Below are 26,800 nucleotides of genomic sequence, written 5' to 3'. Positions count from 1 at the left end.
GTGGTAGGCACATTTCATAGGAAAATTGATGGTAGGGAGCCTCAAAAAACTTCTGTGCAAGGGATGAAGCAAATCATTTTGCTAGAGATTCAGGCCCAGTCACACTCCCAGGGACCTGCAATACCATTCCTAATGAGATAAACACACTGTTTTAGAAGTTGTAACTATGAAATGCAGAAATTTTATGGAGAAAAGGCTGTTTGGAGGCATTCTCCACCCATGGAGAATGGATGTTTTATGCGATATGAATAACACAACCCCCTTAACTTGTGAAAAGATTCTTTATTATGAAATGTGGGTACAAAACCATTCTGAACTCATCAATAATTTATCAGAATTCAGCATTTATCTTATTTGGGCTGCATACAACACATACTTTCACCAAAACTGTAACCGTTTCGAAAGGATCATATTCCTTCTGTTTGAATAAGCTGTCTTCTAACATACAGAATCTTGATAAATCCTTTGACAGTGTTTGTTCACAAATGATAACAGTGAAAATTGATTTTTTTCAAGAAAACTTGAGGATTACAAGGAGAGGGGTGAAGAAGTCATGACTTGCAGGAGCTACTCCTGAATTTCCTGCTTGATTCCTACATGGGTAATGAAAAAAGAGGTCAGTATGACTTAAACTTGCACAGTCAGCCATTAATGACACTGCAAGTTTCGTGTTCCAGATAGCAACATCGAACGAGAGATGCAAGCACTTTACATCACCCATCTACAAACCAAGAGTAGGCAGCAAATATCTGTTCAGAGGATAACTCCATGAAGACACTGCACTAAATGGCAAGCAATTAAGTATTTTTCAAAAGCACTCTGCAGGATTGTTTTAAATTTTGCATCATTATATTGATAAAATGAAAAACTAAAAATCTAATAAAAACCTATACTGCAATGTAAAAACTACAAATATTTTTACTCTTGTCTTAGAATAGAGAGGCTTCACAATGCCTTTGCTTGTACTTTTCATCCTCAGAGCTGGTCTCTAGAATCCCAGTTCATTTTTTAATAGAGTTTAACAAAAGCTACAGCATTTAAGGTAGCAAGGGTGACTGAGAATATTCCAACAGTAAGTACCATGAATAGATCTGAAAATTACCTGATGTAAAAGTCCTAGAAAACTCACTTTCCCCTAGCCCTTTGTGACTCTACAGGAGTAATTTCAAACCAATTTCCCTCACCTCTTCAAAAAACCCAAACCAAACATGAAGAACTTCCACATCTGACAATAGACTTTAGCACCCTGCCTAAGCCCAGCCTTGATTCTTTTTTCCATCTCCTAGCTTTGTTAGGACCTGTTTGCAGTTGCTCTTCAGTGTTCCTCACAAGATGGAGCAGATTGCGCTGCAGTGGACCTTCTCTAGAGTAAAATTTGGCGTCAAGTAGTTTGTGGTCAGGGAGCTGAAGCAAAAGCTCAACTCACAGCTAGGCAGTGGGGAAACGTCAGCTGAAGGTCAGTGAAACGCACTGCCTGAAGAACAACGTGGTGATAGGGAAGTGAGTCACTCAAGCCAGCTATAAGCTTTCCCCCGATCCTGGCACATGTAAAGTGTGGGAAGAAAGCTATGAGCCAGGCCACCTGGACAGCATAGTTAACAGAAAAATCCACCCCTGAAAATAAACTTGGATAAACTTTATAGCCATAAACATACCCATCTACAAACCACAGTTCTGTGTGTTTATACAGGCCTTTGAAATGGGAAAAGGAGACACATCCCGGGACCAGAGGATTTTAGGTGATATTGCTGAGGAGCATGCTAACACTTAATAATAAGCAGTAGATAGAAGACAATTTCTAATTTCAGTAAAACACATTTCCCCAAAGACCTGAAAATACAGAAATGCCATCAAAGAGTTATCTATCTTCATACTGTCTTTCTATTTTGCACTGACATTGGCATTTATTAGTTTTGCTTGATTCCAGCTCTTTCTAGCTACTTGTCTGCTTAATAGGATTAATAGGTAAAGTTATGCATTTTCCAGTGAAGTTACTACTGACTGAAAGACTCTGGGACTCAATCTGCATGGCAAAAGCCTTACGAGAAGATGCATGGATTTTCCTATCTTTCCCCTTGAGTAACTGATTACATGAGCTGGAAGAAAATGCAGAGGTATTATAGTTATGAAGAAAAATCAGCACCATTTCTGATTTTCACATGCCAATAGACTTATTTTCTGAACAGCCCACAAAATAACCTTTAGGCATTTTCCCCAATGCTGGAAAATTTGTAAGCATTCTTCTTTCTTTCAAAGGTCAAATAAGGCTTACATATGATTTAGTTGTCAATATAGAATATATTCTTTGCAAAGTCTAAAGGAAATGTATAAGTCACCATTCACAGTAGTATATATATACTTTGAAATCTGTAGATTGAAATATATGTTTTTCTTCAATGAATTATCATACTTTTAAATCTGCATGAGTAACAATACACACTTCTACAAGGGACTGTATGAACTTTATATTTGCCATGCAGTCAACTTCTCTGGGACATTTTTGTGAATTAATAAATAGAATGGCTCTGCCAGTCTGTCTCTTTGAAATGAGTGCATACTTCTGCGGGTATTACATTTAGAATCTCCGAAAACATGGTGCTGAAAATAGGAAATGAGTAATATTATTCACTGTGGCATTGCCGTCATTTGGCATGGGTTGAGACTGGTTGAACATTACTTACACAAGAGTAATTTGAGGGCAAGCAGCCTGCTCAATCACTGCATCATTGCCAGCACCAGTCAATCATTAGGCACCCACAGGAATCTGAGCCCACCAAAAGTGGGTGCTCTTTCCCCAGTTCTAAAGCTAGGAGGTATGGAGTCACTACAGACCCTACAGAGACCCCAGGAGCAGCTGAGGGCCAACAGCGGCACGAGGATTGCACGGCCCACCCCATGGGACCAATGCAATGACCCCTCCTTGACTGACTTCTGGAGCACATCATCTCCCCTGCCACAGAACAGGGAGGCCATGTCACTTGTTAATATATCTGTGACTTGAAGTGTTCTTGCTATCCAAGCCTATTTAGTCCCCATACTGTCAATTTGGTATCAAACCTTGACAAGATTATAGCAAATACATGTTAGAAGTTGAAACAAAATCTGTCAAATCTACATGTAGCTGTTATGGACACACCAGAAAGAATGGGCACATGTGAAAGCACCTGATCATCACTTTGATGGTTACCAGTCTGTACACGGCAAATCATTTTGTGTTGGTGGACTTCATGAATAGATGTCCATAACTAAGTACTCTCAGTTTAAATTTTATTTCAATTCAGAATTGTTCTTTTCCAAAAAAAACTCCTATAGGAATTAATTATATTTTTGCCCACATTCTTTCTGCATTCTCGGCTATCTTTAGATGAGAATCTTTCAGAGCCAGGGGTGTGCATTTCAGAATCAGACCTGCAGAAAGGGTGCAGTTATTTTCATGTCACAGAGGTATGCCATACAGGTGGCACTCTCCTTGTTCACACCTGCACAGCCAACACTGGCCACTGACAGCCAGTGCCGCACTGAAAGCATAATTCAAAAAGCTGTTAAGTTTAACCAATGAAAAATATATGTATTCACTGAAAACAGCGTTAAGTCTGGTTTTAATTAGTGTAACTGACACATATACATTTGCAGGTCCACACACCAGTATTCTGATTAGTTTTAAATCACTATAAAAAACTGCACAGAGTAAACTGCAAATATTTAACTAAGCTTTTCTTTGAAATCAACTTCCGTTAACTAGTGCAACTCATGTTTGTAGACAGAATTGTAATCATTTGGGCACTTTTCAAAGTGAAGAATTACAAAGATTTGATCTTTAAATTTGTTTCTTTCCACATCTCAAAAATAATGACTACCCTTTATTAAGGTACTAGCAGAGTTCTCATCTAAACACCAGGTTAACTGTAAAGTTATATGCTTCTGAATTAAGGCAAAGCAAAGAAAACAAAATCACAAATACCACACAGTAGAAACTTGTAGCATACCAAATACAGCCAAACTCTCACTGTAAAAGAACTTGGTCGGATGCTAATGCTACTGTTCACATCTGAGAACTGCTGTGCAGGACTGAAAAAACTAAATACCCATTTTAGATAGAACCCTACTTTCCTTTACTTCCTTTGAAGAAAAGTATCACTGACAGTTTGTTTATGAAAATGACTGATCAATCACATCTACCCATCGAAAATAAAGGTTTATGAACTTAATTACTGCTCCTAACACTGTGAGAAACAAGTCTTACAGCCTTATAGTTCAGCCACTAACTTTGATGGCAGTAACAAGATGCCACTTTCATACTGGAGCTGCAGAAGACAAGGAGCTCAAATCACGTTCTAGTAAATAAACAACCTGGTTTGATTTTACTAAGGTGGCCTGTGCCTCTCAATCCTCCTACACTTTAATGATGCAAAGGTACACAATACTTTCTCTATAGCAAGTTCTCCTTAAATGATTCTGTAATTTAAGAACTCAATCTTAAACCACATTTGGGAATTCTGATAATTCAACCATTTCCAAAAGCTCTGGTTTTCACAGTATTTTCCAACAGATTTAGACATCTAGGTTTAAGCAGACAGCACAGAATACATTCACAAAAATCAAACATGAAAATTAATATTAAATGAATTGATCTTCATTAATTTGCATATAGTTGGTGTCTACATTAAAATAAAATTTTGGTAAAATTAGAAGAATTAAAATATGTTCTGAAAGTTCTGGATAGAAAGTAGAGACTACAATGCAAAGAACATACCTGGAGTTGCATATCAGCTGCAGCACACACCTTTTTGGACTCACATAATCTTGACACCATGTTTTTTGGTAGTGGCTTGAATAAGAAAAAAAAAAAAAGAACATATTTAGAATTGTCGTATATTTGTAAATAGTACGCTTACTACTAGAAAAGGCTGAAGACAAAAAAAAAAGACTCCTGGTGGTAATAAAAACATAATTAAAGTGCTTTGCATTGAGAAAGGAAATCTCATTTGCTAAACAAATGTTCAATTAAGATATGGTCAATAATTTGCTGAACAATGGTCAATTAAGATATCAGCAGTAATTTACATAGCAATCAAGAAACTACCGTGTCTCAGTGTTTGTTCTTCTATAAATTAATCCCATGTTCCCTTATATGACTGTTAAAAATATTATGACTATCTTTAGAGATAAAGAACAGATGGGGCAGTTAAAGTCCTCCCAGGTCATCCTGACTAGTATTCAAAAGAAGGTATTACAACAGATTCTCCTGTTGGTCTTCAAGCATAGCTCACTTTGATTGACACGGAGGCCCACATAACTCCCATTGAGCTGGTGGAGTCTTTGTAACTTCAACTGGGACAGCGTCAGGCCTTCTACCGCATAAAAATGTTCAGTCACACTGAACAGTAAATATCTACCCTTTGAAATTTTCAACAAAGTTGAATTTATTCCTCATCTATGGCAATAAAAATATCCATGCCACCACACGCTGAAAGTCAGAGACATTTTTCAAGCCAGTAGGCAAACTCTTTTTACCTTCTATTCAGACGTCTACAAGTACACCCAAAGACTTCTTAATGCCAGATTTTTAAGAATATCTGCATGTGAACGCTCAACCTTATACTTCTGCTGTTTCCTGAAGCTTTGCAATAGATGTTTTTCCTAGTAAGCATTTTTTTTTGCTAGCAGTTTTATTAACCAAACATTAAGTATGGTTAAAGTAACTGGATTTTTGATAAAATATTAAGAAAGTTACTACAAGTTGTACAGTGTAATACAGACGTTTGGTATTACACTGAACTCTAAAAGCATACCTATGCTTTTACAGTGTGTTGAAGTGTTTAAGAAACAATATGTGAAAGCCCACAGATCCTGATGGCAGAGGCACATGTTTAGATTCTGTGCAAATGATATGACTTCAAGACAAACAGTATTAATGGTCACAGAATAAAAAACCCAACTCCAGAGAAGCTACGCATAAGTGATGAAAATGTTATCAATTAACTCTGTGGAATCTGGAAGTTAAAGCAGATAAGAAAAACTCTCAAGTTCCACAGCTGTTTTATGCTGTAGCTTGCCAAGGCTTGTAACCCCTTCTCCAAGACTAATGTTAGCTGGGTCAAGAATGGGATAGAACACCACCAACTATTTTGCCTGTCATAAATATGCACAGCTGTTGAAATTTCAACACAGAAAAATGAACCAATGAACATGAAGTCTGTCTTACAGTATATATCCTTGTTAGGCCAGTATTTACCCTTTCTAAACACAAAAATTCTGTTTCAAATTACATGATGATTTTGGACTACTAGAGTAAAGGTAATGGGCAGTTATCCATAGTAATAAAGATGTTAGTAGCTGACTAATCTGACATTCCATACTGGATTTAGTATTGTTCAAAATACTATTTAATTATGTAAAAAAGTTATTAAGGCAAGAAACAAAGTAGAATAAAATTACAAATGGTAAAAAGTATGTTGGTTGGACAATTTTTCCTCCTGGCTCTATGAACATCTCTCATCTCATCCTCTTACACTGAGTGAGTCATGCACTTCAAAACTTTTCAGCCTCAAACTAAATCACATGTGGATTTGCAATAACACAGTTTTAGCTGTCATGCAAGAAACCCTTGTGTAAGGAAACCTGTAGAATTTTAACAGATTTTGTTATTAAGCACCCAACCTATCAGCAAGTTTTGGCAGCTTTCTGGAGGCTTTCATTTCCTACTGAAGTAGTACAGTATGGAATTAAACAAAACTGCTTTCTTCTAGGGGCACCTGCATTTTGGATACAGTAAAATATGAGAAAAGTGGATGGGAATTCTTAAATTGTAATTTGCCAGTGTTAAAAAAAGATGAACATCCAAAAGCTTGGCAACAGCAAACATGTATATTTTACACATTTATAATTTAATATGGTTAAAGCCAAGAACTCTCCTACCAGTAAGGTCAAACCAGCTCTTTCAACATAATGGAATTTCAATTTTATATTTTAGCTATATTAAATGGTGGTAAGAGGAAGTTAAGCGCACAGGCTTTCAGCTGGTACACAAAATGAATAGAACAAGAGGCACTAAGACTTTTCTAACTGGCATTTTGGTAAACCACAGTTCCACGGATCCTCAATTGAATCAGGAAATCCAAGTTTGCAGTTCACTGGGGCAGAGAGCTGCAAGGTTTGGCAATGCGGACAGACTCTGTGCACTCCCTGGGACAGTCACATCCAGCCCTGCTCAAGAAACAACTGAAGCAAGTCTAATTCTCAGTTCAGAGCTAAGCATTTCTTACAGACTTTGCACAGGAGATAGCTTAGAACCACCTTCTAGAGACCAACTAAAGTGTAGGTAATACTAAAGGCCTCCAAGAAAATCTTTTTATCTTTTTTTGCAACCATCTGAGTATCAAACAAACAATGTAGATATACTCTGCCCTGAAGATCAAGCTCTACTGTTTGAGCAGATTAAAATCAACAAGAAATTATAAATCATTCTTACAACAATATCTATTGACAAAAAGGCACAGGAGAAAGACATAAATGCTCTTTTGTTTAAATCTATCAGTGCTACTGATCTGGCTCGAAGATTGTGTTGTGATCATAATTCACAAACCAAGCAGAATTTGGCACAAGAAATAATAAAAAGGAGATAGCTTATTTTTCCCGAAGCACCTTTGGTATTTTAAAACTTAAGATTTCAGGGAACTCCAGAGGGTTTTTCAAAGATCACCACTCCTCTTCAAAGTTTGTTTCTGTGAATGTCAGGCATACAGATATTCTGAGGTCTTAGATGTTCTGAGGAAGATGTACTGTTTCAGGCAATAGAAACTATTTCTCCTTGCTCCATTACAATCCCATACCCCCTTAATAAGCAGCTGAGTGAAGAAAAAAATGCATCAGCATGATTATCTTACTTATCCTGAAAGATGAGCCCTCCGATAAAACCAGAATCAAATTGTTATCTTCCTTCTGAAAGAAAGACTTCACAGAGCTTTGGCTAAAACTATGTTAATTGAATTACCATTCCATTTTTTAAACACTACATGCTTTACTTTGGGTTCCACTTTTCCATCATTCTATATTAAGCAGCTTTAAGATCTTGGCATGAATTTTTCAGCATGTTTGCCATGGTGGCTAAAAGAACAGAATTCCCTGTGTCCCAGAGCACACTTAGCTCCTTACTGCTGTGTAGTAACCGCCACACATTATGACTGTTTACTATCTGTGGGCTTATTCTTGTAATCATGCTAATACAATACTGCCTTTGTAATTCCATCTCTGTGAAAAATGAAGTCAGCTCAAATTTGAACAGCTGAAATACTGGCCTTTGTTCAAGAGAGCCTCCAAAGACACACAATCTTAAAATGATTTAGCCTGACAGACCTACCACATATATCTGTGAACTTAACAAATGAAATTAAACAAACGCACACAGTGATACAGAATGGTACACGTGCACCAGATTGTCTGCATAAGCACTGTTATGACTTAATTTTGGTACGGCTTGACTTCATGAGCTTACCTGAGTAATTCAACTTAGTAACTAATTAACACAGTCCTATTTCTTCCCCCCTCAAACAACCAAACACACACACAGATTAACTGTGTTGAGTTATCTTAAGATGAAAGGAAAACTAGGCTTGCTACTCTCTTGGAGGAAATATTTTTGTCCTGGCCAGCTTTTTGAACTAAATTCACAAGACTTACTCCTTCTGCCAGAAGAGCTTGCAAGCTTCTTCACTCCTCAGTACTCAAAAGCACAACTATCCAAAATGCACAGAAAGCAGAGACAAGCTTTCTATAAACTTCAAGGTATTTTGGACCAGATCCTCATGATCCACATTTGTATGCATAATGCATTCTCGTCTTTGAAAACCTGCCCACCAAATCTTTTTTCTGGAATGCTACAAAAAAACAGTTTTCAACAGTTCATATGTTTTAATAATCAAAACAACACCTCTTTCCCCTCCTCTTCCCATAAGCACTGATCCTAAATGAGGATCCTCAGGTCCAGTCCTTCTACAACCGGCAAAAGCAACCAAGTTTTTCTTACGTAACTATGTTCAGTAGGAGTGTTAATAATGACACCACCTAAAATTTGCATGCAAAAATGATCACATAGATGCAGCAATGCAGAAAGAAGGATGCTTTTTCAAATTATCTGCACAGCCTCCTCAACAAGCTGGTTCAGTAAAAAACCCTCCTTCTGCCAACATACAGCAGAGCTATGTTGGTGTGGTTGCTGCAGGAAGGATCCTTCTCACCCAGAGAAGCTCAGTCTCTTTATTCATAAGAAGAAACTTAATGGAAGTTCTCATATAGAACAACTTTTGAATGAAATGGTTTTACAAAGTTGACATTTTGACTGTTTCACCCACCTTCCTTGTTTCCCCTTGAAAGTGGATAAAAATGGACTCATTTTTCTTTCAAATAACTAAAAAACTGGAGAAGAAAATTTGATTCAAATTTCTGTTTGCACACCAAAAAAATTAGTCAGGGAACAAGCACAGCAAACAAGCCCCAAAAGGATTTTTGTGAAGTTGTAAATGTAAGAGAGCTGGGATTTTCTATTCAAAGTACTTTGTAACATATACACAACAGATGAAAGTAATTGCTGTAACAATCACTAAATTTCGAGAATAGAAAAGATTACTTCAATCTATTTGTATTTAAATGACAGATACAGAAATCTGATATCAGATTCTTAAAACTAGCTTAGATGAACCAACATAAGCAAAAGCAGATTTATGTATCTTGGATGATGGCTTAAAAATACATTCTAAATCTTAAAAAAAGCAATTAAAAGGAAGCCAACTAAAGCCCTCAAAAGCCACACAGCAGTTTCAGGCTCCTTTCCTCATCTTCCAGTATAATCCATTCTTGCCCCCTTCAAGACTGAGTTTCTACATTAAACCTCTCAATTGCTCTCTGAAAGGGCAAGATTTCACCACCAATAAACAGAAGAAGTTTGTGGAAATGTGAAATGGGACAGAGCGTCTGATTCCTAGCTTTTGCACTGCAACTAAACATGGTTTAGATTTGTTAAGCCATTTTGAAAACACAAAGCCATAAATAATGTGCCACAAATCTCTTTCAGATGTTTTAGTCAAACTCATTCTCTGAACTCATATGCAATCAGATTAACTCCACAATGTTTAAACACTACATGAACTTTATAGAGAACACTAGAAAGCAGTTATTTTGGTATGTGGACTCAAACATATAAATGGTAAACATTTCTGAACTGAGTACTTTTAGCTCCCAGGTTTCAAGGAGACTTTGTTAATGCAATCAATTCTGCAGAAACGATTGCTCTGTTAAAAAAACCCAAAAATTAAAAAGGTAGATTTACAGAGAAAATTTATCAAATTTATCAAATAGTATCTATTAAAACAGAAGTTAAGCAATGTATTTTTCTAACTGTTCAATGGAGGCAAACACAATTCCACTTCCATAATACTGAAATATACCGCACACTTACTATTGGATAAAAAGCTTCAACAAACTGCAATAATACACAACTTAAGAGGCTTCCTTGTTTTTGCATTGATGGGTAGTCTATTCTTCAACCATCACATTTGAGTATACTGAAACTTGCCTCAATCAAAAGCACTAGAAAAAGATCTTTGGTTATTGTTTACTGGTTTGTATTTTTGAAATGGCTGTACAAATATAAATCACTTTGTTGCCATGCGTTAAAACGGTCACTGAAAGTCACCTTGTTCCGAAGGGCACTGTTTCCTAAATTTCCCACAGAAAGTAGGTCCTTGCAGTAGACTGCCATAAAATATGTAAAAAAAGGTATCAGTTTTAATGCAGAGATTCATGACTGCCAGAATCTAACTAATCCTAATCTAATCATAAATAAAGCAGTACACTTTTCATCACAAAATATTTCAATGACTACCCTACACTGTGCTAAACACTGCAGATCATTTCTATTTATCTCCATGATTTGGTACCCAAGCTTTAAGACAGACCTTAAACAGTTCAATGATGAATCACTATTTTTGTCATAACTTACCTGTAATTAAATTAAAACATTCCACATTACCTGATTCACACAGAAGTTGTTCACCTACTACACTAAGTTTTTGCAGTGTAGAAACTACACAACCTTTGTAGGAATGTAATTGGAACCATGGATATAAGGATCTGGTATTCTTTTACAGATTACAATTAGCTTTTCTGCAACGAGAATATTAACATTTTTTATGAATAATTGAAACTATAATATTAAAATAGTGTCTATCCATTGTTTATTTCAACTTTAAACATTATTAACAAACAACACACAAAAATACGATTCTTTTCTATTTTCAGTAGTTTACATATTAATTTTCCCTACCTGTCCCGTTTTATAATGCCTTGCAAACTGGTTAACCACTCGATAGTCATTTGCAAAGTACTCCATCAGAATTGAGGGAACTTCAGCAAAATCAGTAGGACATCTGGTTCCTAGAGGTAAAATAATTGTACATGTTAGCATTTGCTATTTTCATTAACACAAATAGTTAACTCTTCCCAAAAGATTTTGCAACTCTCAGTTTGGACTTTTGGTGAACTTTAGTGTTCTTTCGCTTATTAAGTCAATATTTTATTTCCATAGCACTATTGTACATATTGCCAGAAAAGCTTCATTATAATACTACACATTTTACTATAAATCACGAAGTAAAACAAAATATTTGAACAGCTGGGTGAGGCACCTTATAAAGCTCTGGATCACACCCTCTTTAAACTAAACCAGACTGCAGCCAAACTGGCCCTACATGAAACACCAAATCTATTTAAGTGTCCTAAACCTAAATCAAACTACAATGTAAATAAAACTCTGCCTTAATCCTATTCACAGTTACAATTTTTAGCTTCCATCTGTTTGCTGAGCTTACTTATGCTTTATATTAACCTTGCTTTATAATACCAAGTTGTTCATTCAAGGAACACTCTTTTCAGATTGAAGACATGTCCTAAATGCAATGAGGTAATATCTTAGCAGTTAGTATTTTCAAAAAGCACTTTCCCAAAAACCTTATTTACTCTAATCTTTATCAGCACCCTACACAATGGAAGTTATTAAGAAGTATAACACACCACCAAATCAAAGCTGCATTTCTAATTTCTATATTAAAGTTAGGGATGTACAAAGTTGTTGCTTTAATAATGAACCCACTGGGTCATCACCTCCATCCCTGTCTGCTAGAGACACTGTCAACATTCAAAACTAGTCTTAAGTACAGTTTTTGCTTCTACTATTATTTCTTGAAGACTACTTTTTAAAACCACTCCTTTGATCTTCACAAATCTTTCTCTAATTTGCAATCTGAATTCATAATCTGTTTATACTCAATGTTTTCAGACCAACACTGCTCTTTAATTTAAATAGCATTTCCCACACTGTTTTTTTACCTCCTAAATTGAAAAACTATATTCTCTCAGCCATCATTATCCGAAGACAAGATAAAGTCTAAAAGACTATCCACTGTCTCTGCGTCTGCTTCAGTTTGAATTCACCTTCAGACCAGAGACATAAAACCACACCCAAGCATTGCATGAGGTTTTACCACTATCTTTCTTAATCATTCTAATACTTACTGCTGTTAGATACACCTCTGATGTAATTTCAAACCACATTCACCCCTTTCACAGACACATTAGCTACTTGTAGTTCTGCATTAACACACAAAACTGTTCTTCTGTTCCTCCACCACTGTTAAAATATCCATTTGATAGCACTCTTTAAGTGCACGACCTGCACTGTGTAGTTCTGAATTGAATTTTACTTCTAACACTGCACTATCCAGTCATTCAGTTCTTACACAATACCTCATTCTTTCTTTTGTACCATCACACTTCATTAGTAGAGTCTTTTTTTGTTGTTTGAAAATTATTTTTAAAAAGCCTAAAACAAGGCACATCCCAAGACAAATGCCTGAGAACTACACTGATATCCCCCTAGCCATATGCTTTCTCAATTCTCCTTAATAAAGTGACAGAATTATTTTAACACCAAGAGACTTCTGAGAAATTACATTATCTGAAAGTCAGAAAGGTAAAAGGTTGGGCAGTTATATGGGACAAATTAGTCCTCCTGTAAAACAAATGTAGGTATTCTTTACTGCATGATGAACTAAAATGGGAGTACAAGCTAGGTTTTAAAAAAATCTTACGCACACACGTGTTAAACAATCAATAAATGCATATAGTAACATGTCAGATTAACTTAAAAAGAAGCACATCTTAAGTCAAAAACATACAGTATTACCCAAGTTTTGGGCCCATTAGCAGCAGAATGGGTTCCTGAATATTTGGGAAGGTTAATCAGAAAAGGGAGGCAGGAGAGAGTGGGAAAGATGTCAAATAACTCAGTGCATGTCAACTGGAATATCAATTTTTTTTTTTCTCACAATAGCCTGTAGTCATCTTGTTTCCATACTTTGCCACCCCAGTGTCTCATGAGAGCAGATGGCCCCTGACAGACATCCCTGGGACAAGTCATTTGATTTTCACACATTCCAAATCCTAAAAAAAACCACCAAACCCAGGTTCTCTGCAGAAACAACATGACTGGTCTCCGATGCTGCTTGTGCAATGCTAGATCTGGAGTGAAATCCCCTGGGACGCAGGATTGCCTGGAGCTAAGGCAACACTGAAACCATACACAGGGGATCATGGGAAGTCTGATCCTCAAAATTAGCTATTTCCTGCCCCTTCAAGACTTTGACATGCAGATGCATGTGATTCACCACAAGAGGAGAAGCCCATCAAAGCAGTTACTTTGGGCATATAAATACTCCTGAAGGTCAAGATGAGCAAAGCCATATGAGTGGAAGGGGTGGGGGAGAGCAGTTAACCATCCCAAGGAACATACAGAACTTATACTGAAACAGAATACATAGTACTAGTTCATTTGTTTTAACAATGTCCCCTAGTGACATACTTACAAACAGCTCAATCTATTTTAAGTGGAAGACTTAAGAAAGACTATTTTGTCACTGGGTGCAAAGTATCTGTTGATAACGCATAACTCTACCATGGACACCCCTTTGTATTATTACCATAACAAAAAAATGGGAAAACGTAAAAAAAAAAAATCCTTCAGACAAGGGAGCTACAATTTCATCTATTTAATAGTGGTTTGGTTTTTTTTTAATAAGCATCTACTGCAAATGGATTGCCAGCACACTATTACAGAAGGTATGAAAAGAACCATGCCAAGCAGCTTTAGCCAGAACATGTCTTTGACCCATTTGTCACAACTGCAGAAGGCCACAGCAGCCTGTGAGCTGTCAGCCAGTACACTCATTGTCACTGCTTGAGAAGAGGGACTAAATCAAAAAAGGCAACATCCCTTTTACTGTGCACCCACTCGGTGATTGCATATTCATTCATGTTCATTTACATATGATAAAAAGGCCTACCAGTTAACCATGCTTGCAAATATAATAAGTTTTTAATTTATCGATTTTGCTTTAATCAGAATCAACTAGAAAAGGCCTGGCTTTACAGATTTGCCATATTGCCAGTGTATACTCCTTGTGAGAAGTAATCTACTAAATGTCCTTAATTCAATTTCCCAAACTATTTCCAACCCAGGATTCACTGTGCTTTTACGCTAGGCACAAGTTTAGCTCAATTTATTTCAATCCTACAACTATTCCGTTATTATAAACTCCACATAAGGCAAACTTGCAAGAATGGATACCACTGCTAGAACAAAGATCAGCAGTACAGAAAAATATACAAATGCCTAATTCTTATTAGGAGAAGAAGAATATTCAAGTGTTTTTGGTTGGGTTTTGGAAAATATCTGGGGATCTGATATTGTACTTTCAAGTCATCAAAGATGTAGAAGTATCAATGTGACTCAACCATTTCTGGTTCATCCTCTTTTTCTTGTTTTGTTTTCTTCCTTTTTTATGTCTACTCCCTTCTTCTAGAAATTAAACATTTAACTAAAACCAAAAAAATCCCTATTCCAACTTTCTTACCAGTGACGTGTTGGTACCGAGTTCTTCCCAGCATAGAATGCATAGCATGTCCCATTTCATGGAAGAGATTCTCCATCATGCCAGGACTTAGTAGCGTTGGTGCACCCCTTGTTGAATGGGGCAGGCTGAGCATAAGAACAACTACAGGCAGCTGGTACTCTCCATTTTCCCTTAGCCTGCCTCCACGAACTGTAAAGTGACAATCCTTTTCAAGATAAAAGCAAACATATGGACACCAATGTCATTATATCAATGATACTAAAACAATGATGAAATTATTGAACTTAAACTATTAAACCTAAACATATACTCAGTTACACAAGTTGAATTCAATTAACAGCCTCGTTCAACAGCAGCAGACTGTTTCTCCATCTTTATTATTTGCTTCATATTCATACGGAAACTACCTTTATTTCATAAAGAAAAGATTGTGTTGCTTTTAGAAAATAAATTTTTTGTTGTTTTATAATTATCAAAACCTCTCAATTTTTCTATGCAAATAGCAGTAGCTCAAAGAAATTTACTGATGTGCCAAATACATAATTTATAGATTAAGTTCTCTCCTCATTCTTCAGCAATAACTTCTTTATAAAATGTACTGCACAGCACACCTACTATATTGTGAAATATTAACAAAACAAAGTAATATATTAAACTAACGTAGATTTAAATTTTGTCCACTTACCACCTCACTAAAGGTGGTAGTTTGCAGATGCTTCTACAGAGTGAAGTGTCTGTTGTATAGCATCATATTGTGAATATACTGGCACAAGGGCAGCATGAATGAGTGAGCCACAGCAGTTAGAACTATCTACTGTTTTACGTAACTTTGAATAAATATTAGTTGTCATTATGAGCTTTCACCTTTAGAGAATATTAGAATTTCAGATTGTTTTCACTTGTAAATAGTAGGCCAGAAAATAGATGTTTAATAATCTACCATTTCTCTAAACAGAGTTCTACAACATTTCATAATGCCTGTCATTCTGTAGAACAAAGAGTCTGAGTTCAGCCTATCAGGTGACGGTTTTTAAAAGAAAGCTTACTCGCAAAAATATTTACCTAAAACAATATTTGACATTACTGACTTTCCCTGTTTAAATTTAATTTATTTTAAACTGAGGTAACTTTTACTAAACTTACACTGAATGCAAATGTGCCTAGCACTAGTCATTACTCAAATAAAACCCATGCTGGAATCAGACCATAAATGTTACCTGATGTGGTTTATCAGGTCGCTGAAAGAAGTCACAATAGATGTATCCTAGCAAACCTTCAGTTTCATGAACAACAGCCTGAAGAAAAAAGGAGTATCATTTTTACCGTGAAAGCACTGATAAGATGTGTAAATTGAAGACATAGTATTCTAATCCAAAGATTTATAATGAATAAATGACAAATAAACTGGGAATAATTAATGTAAAATCTGTTGGTAATTTTAGTTGGGAAAAAAAAAATATATACAAGATTCACAACTTGTCCCTCAAACTACAGCCATTTCTACATTTCACTCAAAACTAATTAGTCACAGATTAGTATGAAAAGTAACACACTCTGTAGCCCCTAAATGACTTCTGAGAAGTCAACAGTAACAGAAACTGATTTATCATGGAAATAAAAATAGAGTAAGGGGTAATTATAAATTGATCCACAGAATATAAAGAACAGCAGGTCTTGCTGCAGGCTCGAGGTGGAAGAGCAGTGAAGATGTGGCAGTGAATACATGGAGGGAAGACAACAGAGGAACGTGAGAACCTGATGAGTAAACTATTGCCCAAGTTATTATTTCCACCTTCCTCTAAAAAGATGGCAGAATAATAAAAGACATAAAAACCAAATCTCAAAGTGAAGATGACATACAGAATAAAAAAATGAGGCAAAGACACATGACTAATAGAATATCCACCTACAGTATTCTAGCCATCTACATTCATCTACCAATTGAAACTAAAGAAAACTAGCAGGGCTTATGCAGAAGGACAGCTTGAAAGGTACGACAATAATCTCCAAACAGGGAAACTTCTTCTGATTCAGGCACCCTTCACACAGAGACATATTATAAAGGCCATAAAATACCAAGCATACAAAAGGCACTTAGTATAAAGCCCTTGAGGTGTGACTTCAACTAAGACTAGACAACTAGTCTGCTTTTGATAGGTACCCAAGTAATTTAAAAACAAAATCTGATTTGTGGCTCAGCAGAACACACCATCTTGTCTAACTTCCCTTTGTCATTTCAGATGCTGGGAAAAAGAATACTTACCAACTTCCGAACATCTTCAGACCAAACCTCTCCTCTTTGTGTCTGTTCAGCATAAAGGGAGATTCCTAGGAGCTGACTGAACAAAGAGTTCAAACCTTCCATGCACGCCCCAAGAGAGAAAAATGGACAGTACAAGCCAGGATCAATGTTGTACCTAGCAAAATACAAGAATCCCAAACCAGTCAGTTAGTTAAGCTACATAAACTACAGTCTTCACCTCCAAGTCATAGGACGTGACAAAATACACCAGATAAGCCTCGAGGCCTTTATTGAGCATGTTTGGCTTTATTTTTCAAACAGTGAAACTAAGTCACTGTTACAACACAGTGCCTCACAGTAACTCAATTTTTCTCATATTTAAATTCAGCAGATGTTGAGTATGACTTCCAGGGATGTGGCGAACCCATAGCTCAAACAGACCTTGGCAACACCATGTGTGGTCAGGCTGTGGTTTTTGATCCACAAGAGGCTACCAGCACTCAAGTGCCATTACCATGCCAAGGCTGCACCATGTGACTGATCACAAAATGGAGCTGCCTTTGGCTGTAGTGTAAACCAAATCCTCAGCTAGGGCAGGAAACCAACCACTAAGCACTGCTGACTCTGCAGTCTTGTCTTTTGCCGGAACAACAGAAACACCAAGGAGACACAATCACCTCCTATACATGAATCACACCTCAAGCTCTGGGGGCCCTCTGAACCATGTAAGAAAGTATCTTACAGCTTTGAGCCACGTGAAGACTTTAGTATGTGACGTGGAGTTCAAACATGGCCAAGCTTCCTGAGCTTAACATCAAACAACTAAGTATGTTCAAGACACTGTAGCACAGAAGACACACTTGGGGAGGAAGACACCATGCATCTACATGCACACACATAAACAGAATTAAAGCAGTTATAAAAGTAGTTTAGAGATGCATGCAGCCTATACTTGGGCTCAAACTTCCTGAGACTCTGACCCTAAAAAGTAAACAAACTACAAGTCTATCAAGCAAACAAACGCTTTGCAAACTTACACCTTCCACAAGCTGCTCAGGGCCACACAACTCTTTGGAGATGACAACAAAATCAGAACTGGAATCTGCTTGTAGTCGTATGTGCACCCCAAATGGCAAAAATATTCTTGCTCCCTCATCTCACATACAAAGTCCAAGTGTTAAGTTATTTATACCATGATGTTTATAAATGACAACTATTTATACCATTTATACCATTGGGGTCTCAGAGTAAAGACTGTTTAAGAGAATCCCAGTCCCTCCCTTCTATCTTTATTCTTTCATGCTCTTGTGCTTTTGCTTCTTAATGACATGGTAACAAATCACTGAAATTTAAACATGCATCAGCTATACTACAATACCTGAACACCAAAGAGGAGAACCATGCTATGTTAAGGCCTGTGAGCAAAAAGTTGAGAGACCAGCTGTGAAAGTCACCTGGTCCCCATTCACTTACCTACCCTTCCTTCCTTCCCACTCCCACACACAAAAGACCTAAAAATGAAGTCCACTGGGGATACTGCATTTGTCAATATGCTGCTTACAACCGCAGCTACAATCTACTACTCCGCTTCACGGCACTGTGACATACAGCAGGGTGGGCTTACTTCTCTAAGCCACAGCATTCATTCTTGAATATGTCGATGTATTTTGGTTTTCTAGTATCCTTTATATTACATTTATCACATACTCCACCAGCATTTTGCAACTACCATAGCAACAGCTGTCAAAAATACAGGTATGCTCAGTTACAGGATTTTGCTTATTTTCACACTACAAATGCAAGAAGTTAAAGCCAGTGTATTCCATTCTACTCTTAATTATACTAGGACATAGAAAATAAAGCAGATTTTCCCTCTACCGAACTGACAACTTTTTCAAGATGTCTAGCAACACTTAAATTCACACTCTGTATGCTGCAACACACATTTTCTTTCTTGTACAAAAATAAGCATGATATAAACCTCTTTAGATCGAGTTAGGTAAAAAGACCAGAAGCAAGTCTCTAAAAGAAAGCAGAAGAGATGAGTTAATTTGCATGTAATAAGCCACAGAAATCTGGAGTACAAAAGATACTGCTTTACACCCGGAACCCCCCAGAAGTACTGAATTACAGTATGTGTGTTGAATATCCTCAGATTTTTAAGTCAGTAATTCCCAAGAACTGCAGCTCCTTCAACAGCGGCATTCTCTGGAAAGCTGTAGTAGGTAAATCTCAGATGTCTCCAGATTTTTATAGTATCACCCTGTGATGACCTTCTGCTTAGATTGTTACTGTGAAAACTTAAACCCATCACTAAATGCTTCAGTCTTCATCTGCTGATTCTGCTCTGAAGCTCTCCCTGCATACAGACTACATGACCTGTTAAAATGATCCTTTTATTAAAAGGAAAAATAACACCTTTTAGCAGCAAGTCATAACAGCCCCCATAATAGTTCAGGACTGTTTTTTGTCACATCACTTTAAAATCTTATACCACCATCCTACATACTACTATGAGTACTAAACTGAGTTTCCCATCTGCAGTTCAAACAATTGCTTCTTTAACTAAGGACTGTCCATAAATGCAAAGTTCACTATAAAAGTATTGTCTCAAAAGAAGTTTATTATAATGTGAAGCCAGGGAAGGTTTAGACTGGATATTAGGAAGCATTTCTTTACAGAACGGGTTGTTAGGCGTTGGAATGGGCTGCCCAGGGAGGTGGTGGAGTCCCCATCCCTTGAGGTGTTTTAAGAGTCGGGTCGACATAGCGCTGAGGGATATGGTGTAGTTGGAAACTGTCAGTGTTAGGTTTATGGTTGGACTAGATGATCTTCAAGGTCCTTTCCAACCCAGATGATTCTGTGATTCTGTGATTTCTCCACATGCACAACTCCAAGCTGCAAAACATGATTATCCTTATTTTTAAAATTACATTTATTTAGAAACAAACTAAGGATGAAATTGTAGGTAATGATACCCTTTGGGTATAGCTTAAAAATTACATGAAAAAAAAGACGAAGTTATACATCACTTTCAGTCCTAATTCAGCCTTGAGTTGAGCAGTAACCTAGAGCTAGATCTCTTCAGACCAATTCAGATGAGCAGCATTTATTAGTTCTGGCTCTGCCCCAACCCTGCTCAGCCGACACTGGTTTCTGTAGAGACACTCATATTTACCATACCCTGGTTTAGGTTCCAGAAAGGTTTATTAATCCAGGTAGAGCACAAGGCCCAGTTATAACACTATCTCAGAACCAGGGGAGTAATACAGACACGCTCAAGTAGTTTCTCAATGAGTTGCAGAACTCATTTCAATCAGCCCTGCCAGAGCCACGCTGACCATGTGCAAAGCCCATCTAGTACCTTCACGTTCTCCTCCCCCTAACATCCAATGTCATCCAGGGTTTCCCTGCCACTTCCTCACTGCCAACTGGGAGAAGAGAGCTGATTGTATGAGGTATTTCAGAAAGAACCCATATAATACAATTCTACAAACACACACTTCAGTAAATCGATATTTAACTCCAACAGCTCACAGTCATAGCAAACCATCAGATTTTCACAGTTGCAGGAAATTAAAACATGTAACTCCTACCACTGAGTTCAGCTGCGGGAAAAGAGGATATGAGAATGACAAGAAAGTCAAGAACAGCACCCTTGAAAACACTTCATGAAATTAAGCCACATTTACACAGCAAGCAAGAAAAGTCAATAGAATTGTCATATCAAGAGAGATCAAACTGCTCAAAATTTTCTGAAAAGCAGAAATTTTTGCTGATGGACCAGCTAATCCTGCAAACCATTTCCAAGTACATGAAAGACAAGACAGTCATCAGGAGTAGTCAGCATGGATTCATCAAGGGCAAGTAATGCTTCACCAACTTAATAAACTTCTATGATGAAACAACTGGCCTGGTACACAAAGAGAGCAGTGCATATCATCTACCTGGACTTCAGTAAGATCTTTGACACTGTCTCCCATAACGATCCTCACAGAGAAGCTGTGATGTACAGGCTGGATGAGCCTTGGTAGATGAGTCGACAGGGAGGTTGACTGAAAACTGGCCGAATGTCCGGGCCCACAGGGAGGAGATCAGTGGCACAAAGTCTATTTGGAGGCCAGTGACTAGCGGTGCACCCTGGGGGTCAGTGCTGGGTCCAGTCCTCTTTAACATCTTCACTAACGACCTGGATGATGGGGCAGAGTGTATCCTCAGCACATTTGCTGATGACACCAAACTGGGAGGAGTGGTCGATATGCCAGGGGGTTGTGCTGCCATCAAGAGGGACCTTGACAGGCAGGAGAAACAGGCTGAGAGGAACCTCATGAAGTTCAATAAGGAGAAGTACAAAGTCTTGCACTTGGGGAGGAACAACCCCAGGCACCGACATATGCTGGGGGCCACCCAGCAAGAAAACAGCTTTGCAGAAAACGAGCTGGGGGTCTTGGTGGACACCAAGTTGAACATGAGCCAGCACTGGGCCCTTGCTGCAAAGAAGGTGAATGGTGTCCTGGGCTGCATTAGGCAAAGTACTGCCAGCAGGTTGAGGGAGGTGATCCTTCCCCTCTACCTGCACTGGTGAGGCCACACCTGGAGAGTGCTGCGCTCAGCGCTGGCCTCCTCAGTACAAGAGAGACATGGAGTTAATGGAGAGTGTCCAACAAAGGGTCACAAAGATGATGAAGGGACTGAAGCATCTCTTCCACCAGAAAGGGGTGAGAGAACTGGGACTATTCAGCCTAGAAAAGAGAAGGCTCAGGGGAATCTTACTAATGAGTATAAATACCTGGAATGTGGGTGCAAAAAAGACAGAGCCAGACTCTTGTCAGTGGTGCCCAGTGACAGGACCAGAAGGCAATGGGTACAAACTGACACACAGGAGGTTCCCTCTGAACATCAGCAAACACTTTTTCCCTGTGACGGTGACCAAGCACTGGCACAGGTTGCCCCTAGAGGTTGTGGAGTCTCCCTCCTCGGAGATATTTAAAAGCCATCTGGACATGGTGCTAGGCAACCAGCTTTAGGTGGCCCTGTTTCAGCAGGGAGGTTGGATCAGATGACCTCCAGAGGTCCCTTCCAACCTCAATCGTTCTGTGATTCTGTGAAGAGGTCATATGAAGCCTAGGACTAAGACCACACAGTCACAGTATGAATAGCTTCCAGCTTTATCAGAGGAGGACAATGTTTCATGCTAACTGCAAAGGATTGCCACACTCAGTTTGAATATTAGATTAACACATGTTTGCTGGAGGGCAGAGGGGAAGAACTCTAAAACTACTTTATGTTTCATTTAATTTCTTTCAAGAACGCAGAGATATACTACAGGAGAAAGCAGTGATATTTCTTTATGGAAAGAAGAGCTGACATTAACATAATTGCAGGAAGAAGTGCCTATTTCTTCCTCATTCTCAGTACTCCTTGAACATGAGTGTCATCCCCGTGAACTTACCCCATAAAGAAGAGGATGGGGAGAAGGCTTTCTCATGGGTATTTTATAATACATTGCCACTATCCAAAGCAGGGTGGGGAGAAATCAGTCTGTAATAGTTTTGTCTTTTGGAAAAGCACGATACTAATCCACCCACATATGAAAACAGCAGTAATAGATGACTACACTGGCTTAAGGCAGACTCCCTAGGGGAACTAGTCCCCTACCCTGGCTAATGTTTGAAGATGTCACAATCTGACATTTTGAGTACAATGAGGTCCTGAGTAAACAACCACTTTAATAATAACTACACAAAGTTAATGTCAGTCACTTCTAGTAGATCGTTGTCATGGTCAAACCTCTCCCACATTTAATGAAAGACGTGTGTTAATATTCCTCTTGCCAACAGAAAATTTAAAAAAGTTTTGAAAATCTTTATACAGAACACCAAAAAAAAATGCTTCTAGTTCTGATCTCACTTATTTTTCCATTTCTGCCTTGCCTACTACACCAGTGTAAAAACAAAGATCAAAGACGAAGATATTGAAAAATCCTCAAATAGCACTAGTGTCTTATAACACAAGACTGATATTTAAATTACTTTTGGACAATCATGACAGCAGTTAGTGATGATTATTATACCTTAAGTTATCAGGCATCCATTGTTTGTTTGTTTGCTAGCCACTGCAATGTCATAGGAGTTATGAAGAAAGGGGATAAAATATGATAACATAATGCAATTTTCATAATCAGATGATAATAGTCAATAACACACTCCAAAGTGATTACCGGGTACTGAAAAAAACTGCTGCTCCAGGAAGTGGATAGCACACCTTCAAAATATTTCTCTAACACCAGTCTATACCCACTAAACAGTAATCATTCCAGACACCAAAACACAGATTTAATTCACAACTGTTGAATTTGGTCCTACCTCATACATGAACTCTCTTTTTACCAATCAAGTAAGACCAACTACCACTGAAGAAAGTCTAACCCAAAACTTCCACTGGGTCTAGGAAAACTTTCTCTTTGGGCTTATTTAGGAATAGAAATTAGCCGAAACCTCAGCTATTTGAAGTTGGTGTCCTATAACAAAAAACTCTGTTTCTGGAATTATTAATAGATGATCTTGCCTTTCAGTGGCAAAAGCAAGCATATGACTGAGTCTCTTCTAAGCCCCCACCTTCAAGATTTAATGCTACTCACTGCAGAATGAAAGGTGTAACACTAGATAAGATTAGAGGACAATGGGGAAAGGGGAAGAAATTAATTTAAAACACTTGAATCTTTCCCAGAAAAAGAATACTCAATGAGCAGAACAGGAAATCCTACAATCTCTCCTAGATCTGTAAAACTGAAGTCTGGCTGGAGGGTGTGGGTGGAAAAGTATTTGGAAGAGTTTACAAACTACATGTTCCCTTATTGAAGATTCTTGCTTGATTCCAGGCACTCAAACAGTAGCAGCCATTAGCAACCTCATTGTTTCCAGATGACAGGCAAGAAGCATCTGTTTGCTAGCAAATGATTACCCAACCTCAGTTATTCACAGCTTCATCACCTTAGTGAAACTACAATAACAAAACATTGTCCAGGCACAGTATTTCAGCATTCAAATTCATGCTAATCTAAAACACCATAGCACAATTTCTTGGCAGCAACAGGGACTGCGATTGTGACGGCAAGCTTAACTTCTTTTCCTCAGCCCTTTGAATGAAATTTCTAATGCTGTTCAAGGGCCTCAGGTTGTATCTTCAAAACACTCTCTGACTCAGGCCAGATAATCTAAAAGACCATATGAAACTCCAAGATGAAGACTTCTATCAATACACTCCGTTAGCACTTTAAACTGCCCTGTAACAAAGATAGAGCTTGTCTGTGTAGGATGCAGAGCCTTTTTGAGGGCTGATCCAAGACGGTACAATTCATTTTTCCTGAAGATAAAGGGGAAACTCAAAGTTCACCATCTTCTATCGCAGGTGTATGGCATTTACTTTGATTTTATTTTTTTTTCCAAACATGAAACCAAGTGTATTTCAAAATGCACAGAAAAGCCTTCCAACAAAACCCTACCAAAACAAGGTATTCCACTGCACATACTTCTTTATTGCTAGAATAAAAGGGCAAAAACTTTAGGTAATTAATTAACTGCTAGTGACTGACCCTATATAAAAAGGAACAAAGTTTCCAAAGTACTACAGTTTAGCCTGCTCCAGAACTGCTCATCAGTCAGAGCAAAGCAATCCTCAAAATCTATATGTTAATAACTATTGATAGTCCTACCGTGCATATAATTATTATACTACATGTCAAAGTAGCAGCCATTCTAAGAATCACTTTATGCAAGATTTTCAAGTTGTTATCAACTGTGGACTTGGACAGTTGTCTAGCTTTGATCCTTCTATTTAAAACAAATAGTAAAAAATTCAAATAAAACTGCAAGAAGCAGCTGCTTTAATATAAGCACGCTCTTTCTGGTCACTTTTTGGCAAGCTGCCTCTACATTTACTCAGCCAAGTTACAATTTTTATCTCCAACAGGAAATGCATTCAAGTATTTTTGGGAAAAGAAATCAGAAAGGAAGTTATTACAACCCATACTGAACTACGCTAACAGACATTCTGCTACCAGTAAAATTTCTGCTAAGGGTTACTACTATTGGCAAGAAAGGTTAATGTTCTAGAGACAGACAGCTAAAATCTGCACTGGAAACGAACTGGAGCTCCAGTTGGTGACAACTGCAGAGAAGTGCCTGCAGACAGGTTTTCTTGTATGCTGCAATTTGCAGCTTTCTTGCTGCACCAGCTGAGCAGACAGGCAGAATTCAGTGGGGAGGATGATGCACATGGCATACTAGCAGAACATTGTATGGCTGTCTCCAAAGCTGGCAAATAACATGAAAACATAGTTACAGCACTTCCTAAAGAAGAAAAAGGATTCAGGTCAGCTAAGCAAGTCAGTGCAAGAATCAAACACCCTGTCTGGACACCTTTTCACTTAAAATGTGACTTCTGGGCCCCAGCAAGGTGATTCAGAGTGCTTCAAATAAGCATCTAGGATGCCTATGTCACCAGAGAAAGGCAGACACAAATATAATGCCACTCTCAGGCTTAGCAAGGTACCAACTAGAGCTGACTAGCAGAAGTCTTGAGCTCAGCTATGAGCTCTTGCTCTTCTCTGGAACTTAGGCTTCCCTGATTGGACTGCATATTGTATACCTGAATCCCGAGAGGATGAATAGCACAGCCTTTTCTATGGGAAGATGCCTTTGAAAATGTAAGCAAAGCAGATAGAAGAATGGTCTGATGATCACAATAGAACTTCACAGAGAACTACATACTCCAGTCAAAGAGATATCTTACCACCTTCTTCTAAGGGCATCTGAGATCAAAAAAAACAGGTATGGATTGATTTTTGATATTTGCAGTGCTACAAAAAGTTTTCCTAACTGCCCTTGAACTTGAGCACGAAAATTTACTTAAGCCCTTACATGAAACTTAAAGGATCGGAACGCACTGCATTCACTGTCTGGAAGAGCAGGAAAAGGAAATAACGAAATTTCTATCCATTACAGACATACACACCAGAAAACACAATTATTAATCTAAAAGATGACTTCCTGAAATCAAGATGGCATTTTTACATGACTACATATTAAAAAAAAAAAAAGATTGTTTTAGTTTAGATGTAGAAAATATCACATTACATTTATGTAAAAAAATAGATGACACCAATATATAAATCTCACTCTGAATAAATCAGAAACACCAAATATACACATGAACCATCTGCAGTGGAGAAGAGTTTTTTTCTCTGTGCCAAACTTTCAATTAGTTACTTTGACTCAAAAAAAAATTTTAAAAAAATCAAGAATTAAAAGTAGTCCCTTTTATTGTAATAACTAACCTTAAATTATTTTGTTTTTCCTGTAGAATTGCATAACTCATATGCTTAAATGTCCAAAACTGGGAAAGACTGAGAAGCACAAAATTGAACAAAAGAAGTTTGTCTTAAAACATATTCCAATAACTTAATTCACTGTAAACATCTGATTTCAAATGCCAAAGCATTTGTATTCGTAACAAATCCCAGGAAAGAATGAAAATTTTCTTATGTACTTTATGCCAGAATGTGAGCTCAGAAACTTTATACAGAGAAATCTCA

At 37.7% G+C, this 26,800-nt stretch overlaps 1 protein-coding gene across 3 annotated transcripts in view; it reads right to left on the bottom strand.

The window, feature by feature from the left end:
* The window catches only part of MIPEP (mitochondrial intermediate peptidase), a 79,201-nt gene that overhangs the window by 29,204 nt on the left and 23,197 nt on the right, over positions 1-26,800 (bottom strand). For 2 of the 3 annotated variants that reach the window (XM_074816000.1, XM_074815999.1), the window contains exons 11-15: positions 17,227-17,380; positions 16,181-16,258; positions 14,964-15,168; positions 11,321-11,430; positions 4,754-4,828 (exon numbers count right to left, since the gene is read on the bottom strand). In XM_074816000.1, coding sequence (XP_074672101.1) covers positions 4,754-4,828; positions 11,321-11,430; positions 14,964-15,168; positions 16,181-16,258; positions 17,227-17,380 — 622 coding nt within the window. Of the gene's footprint in view, positions 1-262; positions 594-4,753; positions 4,829-11,320; positions 11,431-14,963; positions 15,169-16,180; positions 16,259-17,226; positions 17,381-26,800 lie in introns of those variants that run through there. The other variant, XM_074816002.1, reaches the window with a different exon arrangement.

Source organism: Strix aluco, chromosome 2 (genome assembly GCF_031877795.1).
Source record: "Strix aluco isolate bStrAlu1 chromosome 2, bStrAlu1.hap1, whole genome shotgun sequence".
Taxonomy (NCBI): domain Eukaryota; kingdom Metazoa; phylum Chordata; class Aves; order Strigiformes; family Strigidae; genus Strix; species Strix aluco.
This window is presented reverse-complemented; position numbering and strand designations above follow the sequence as displayed.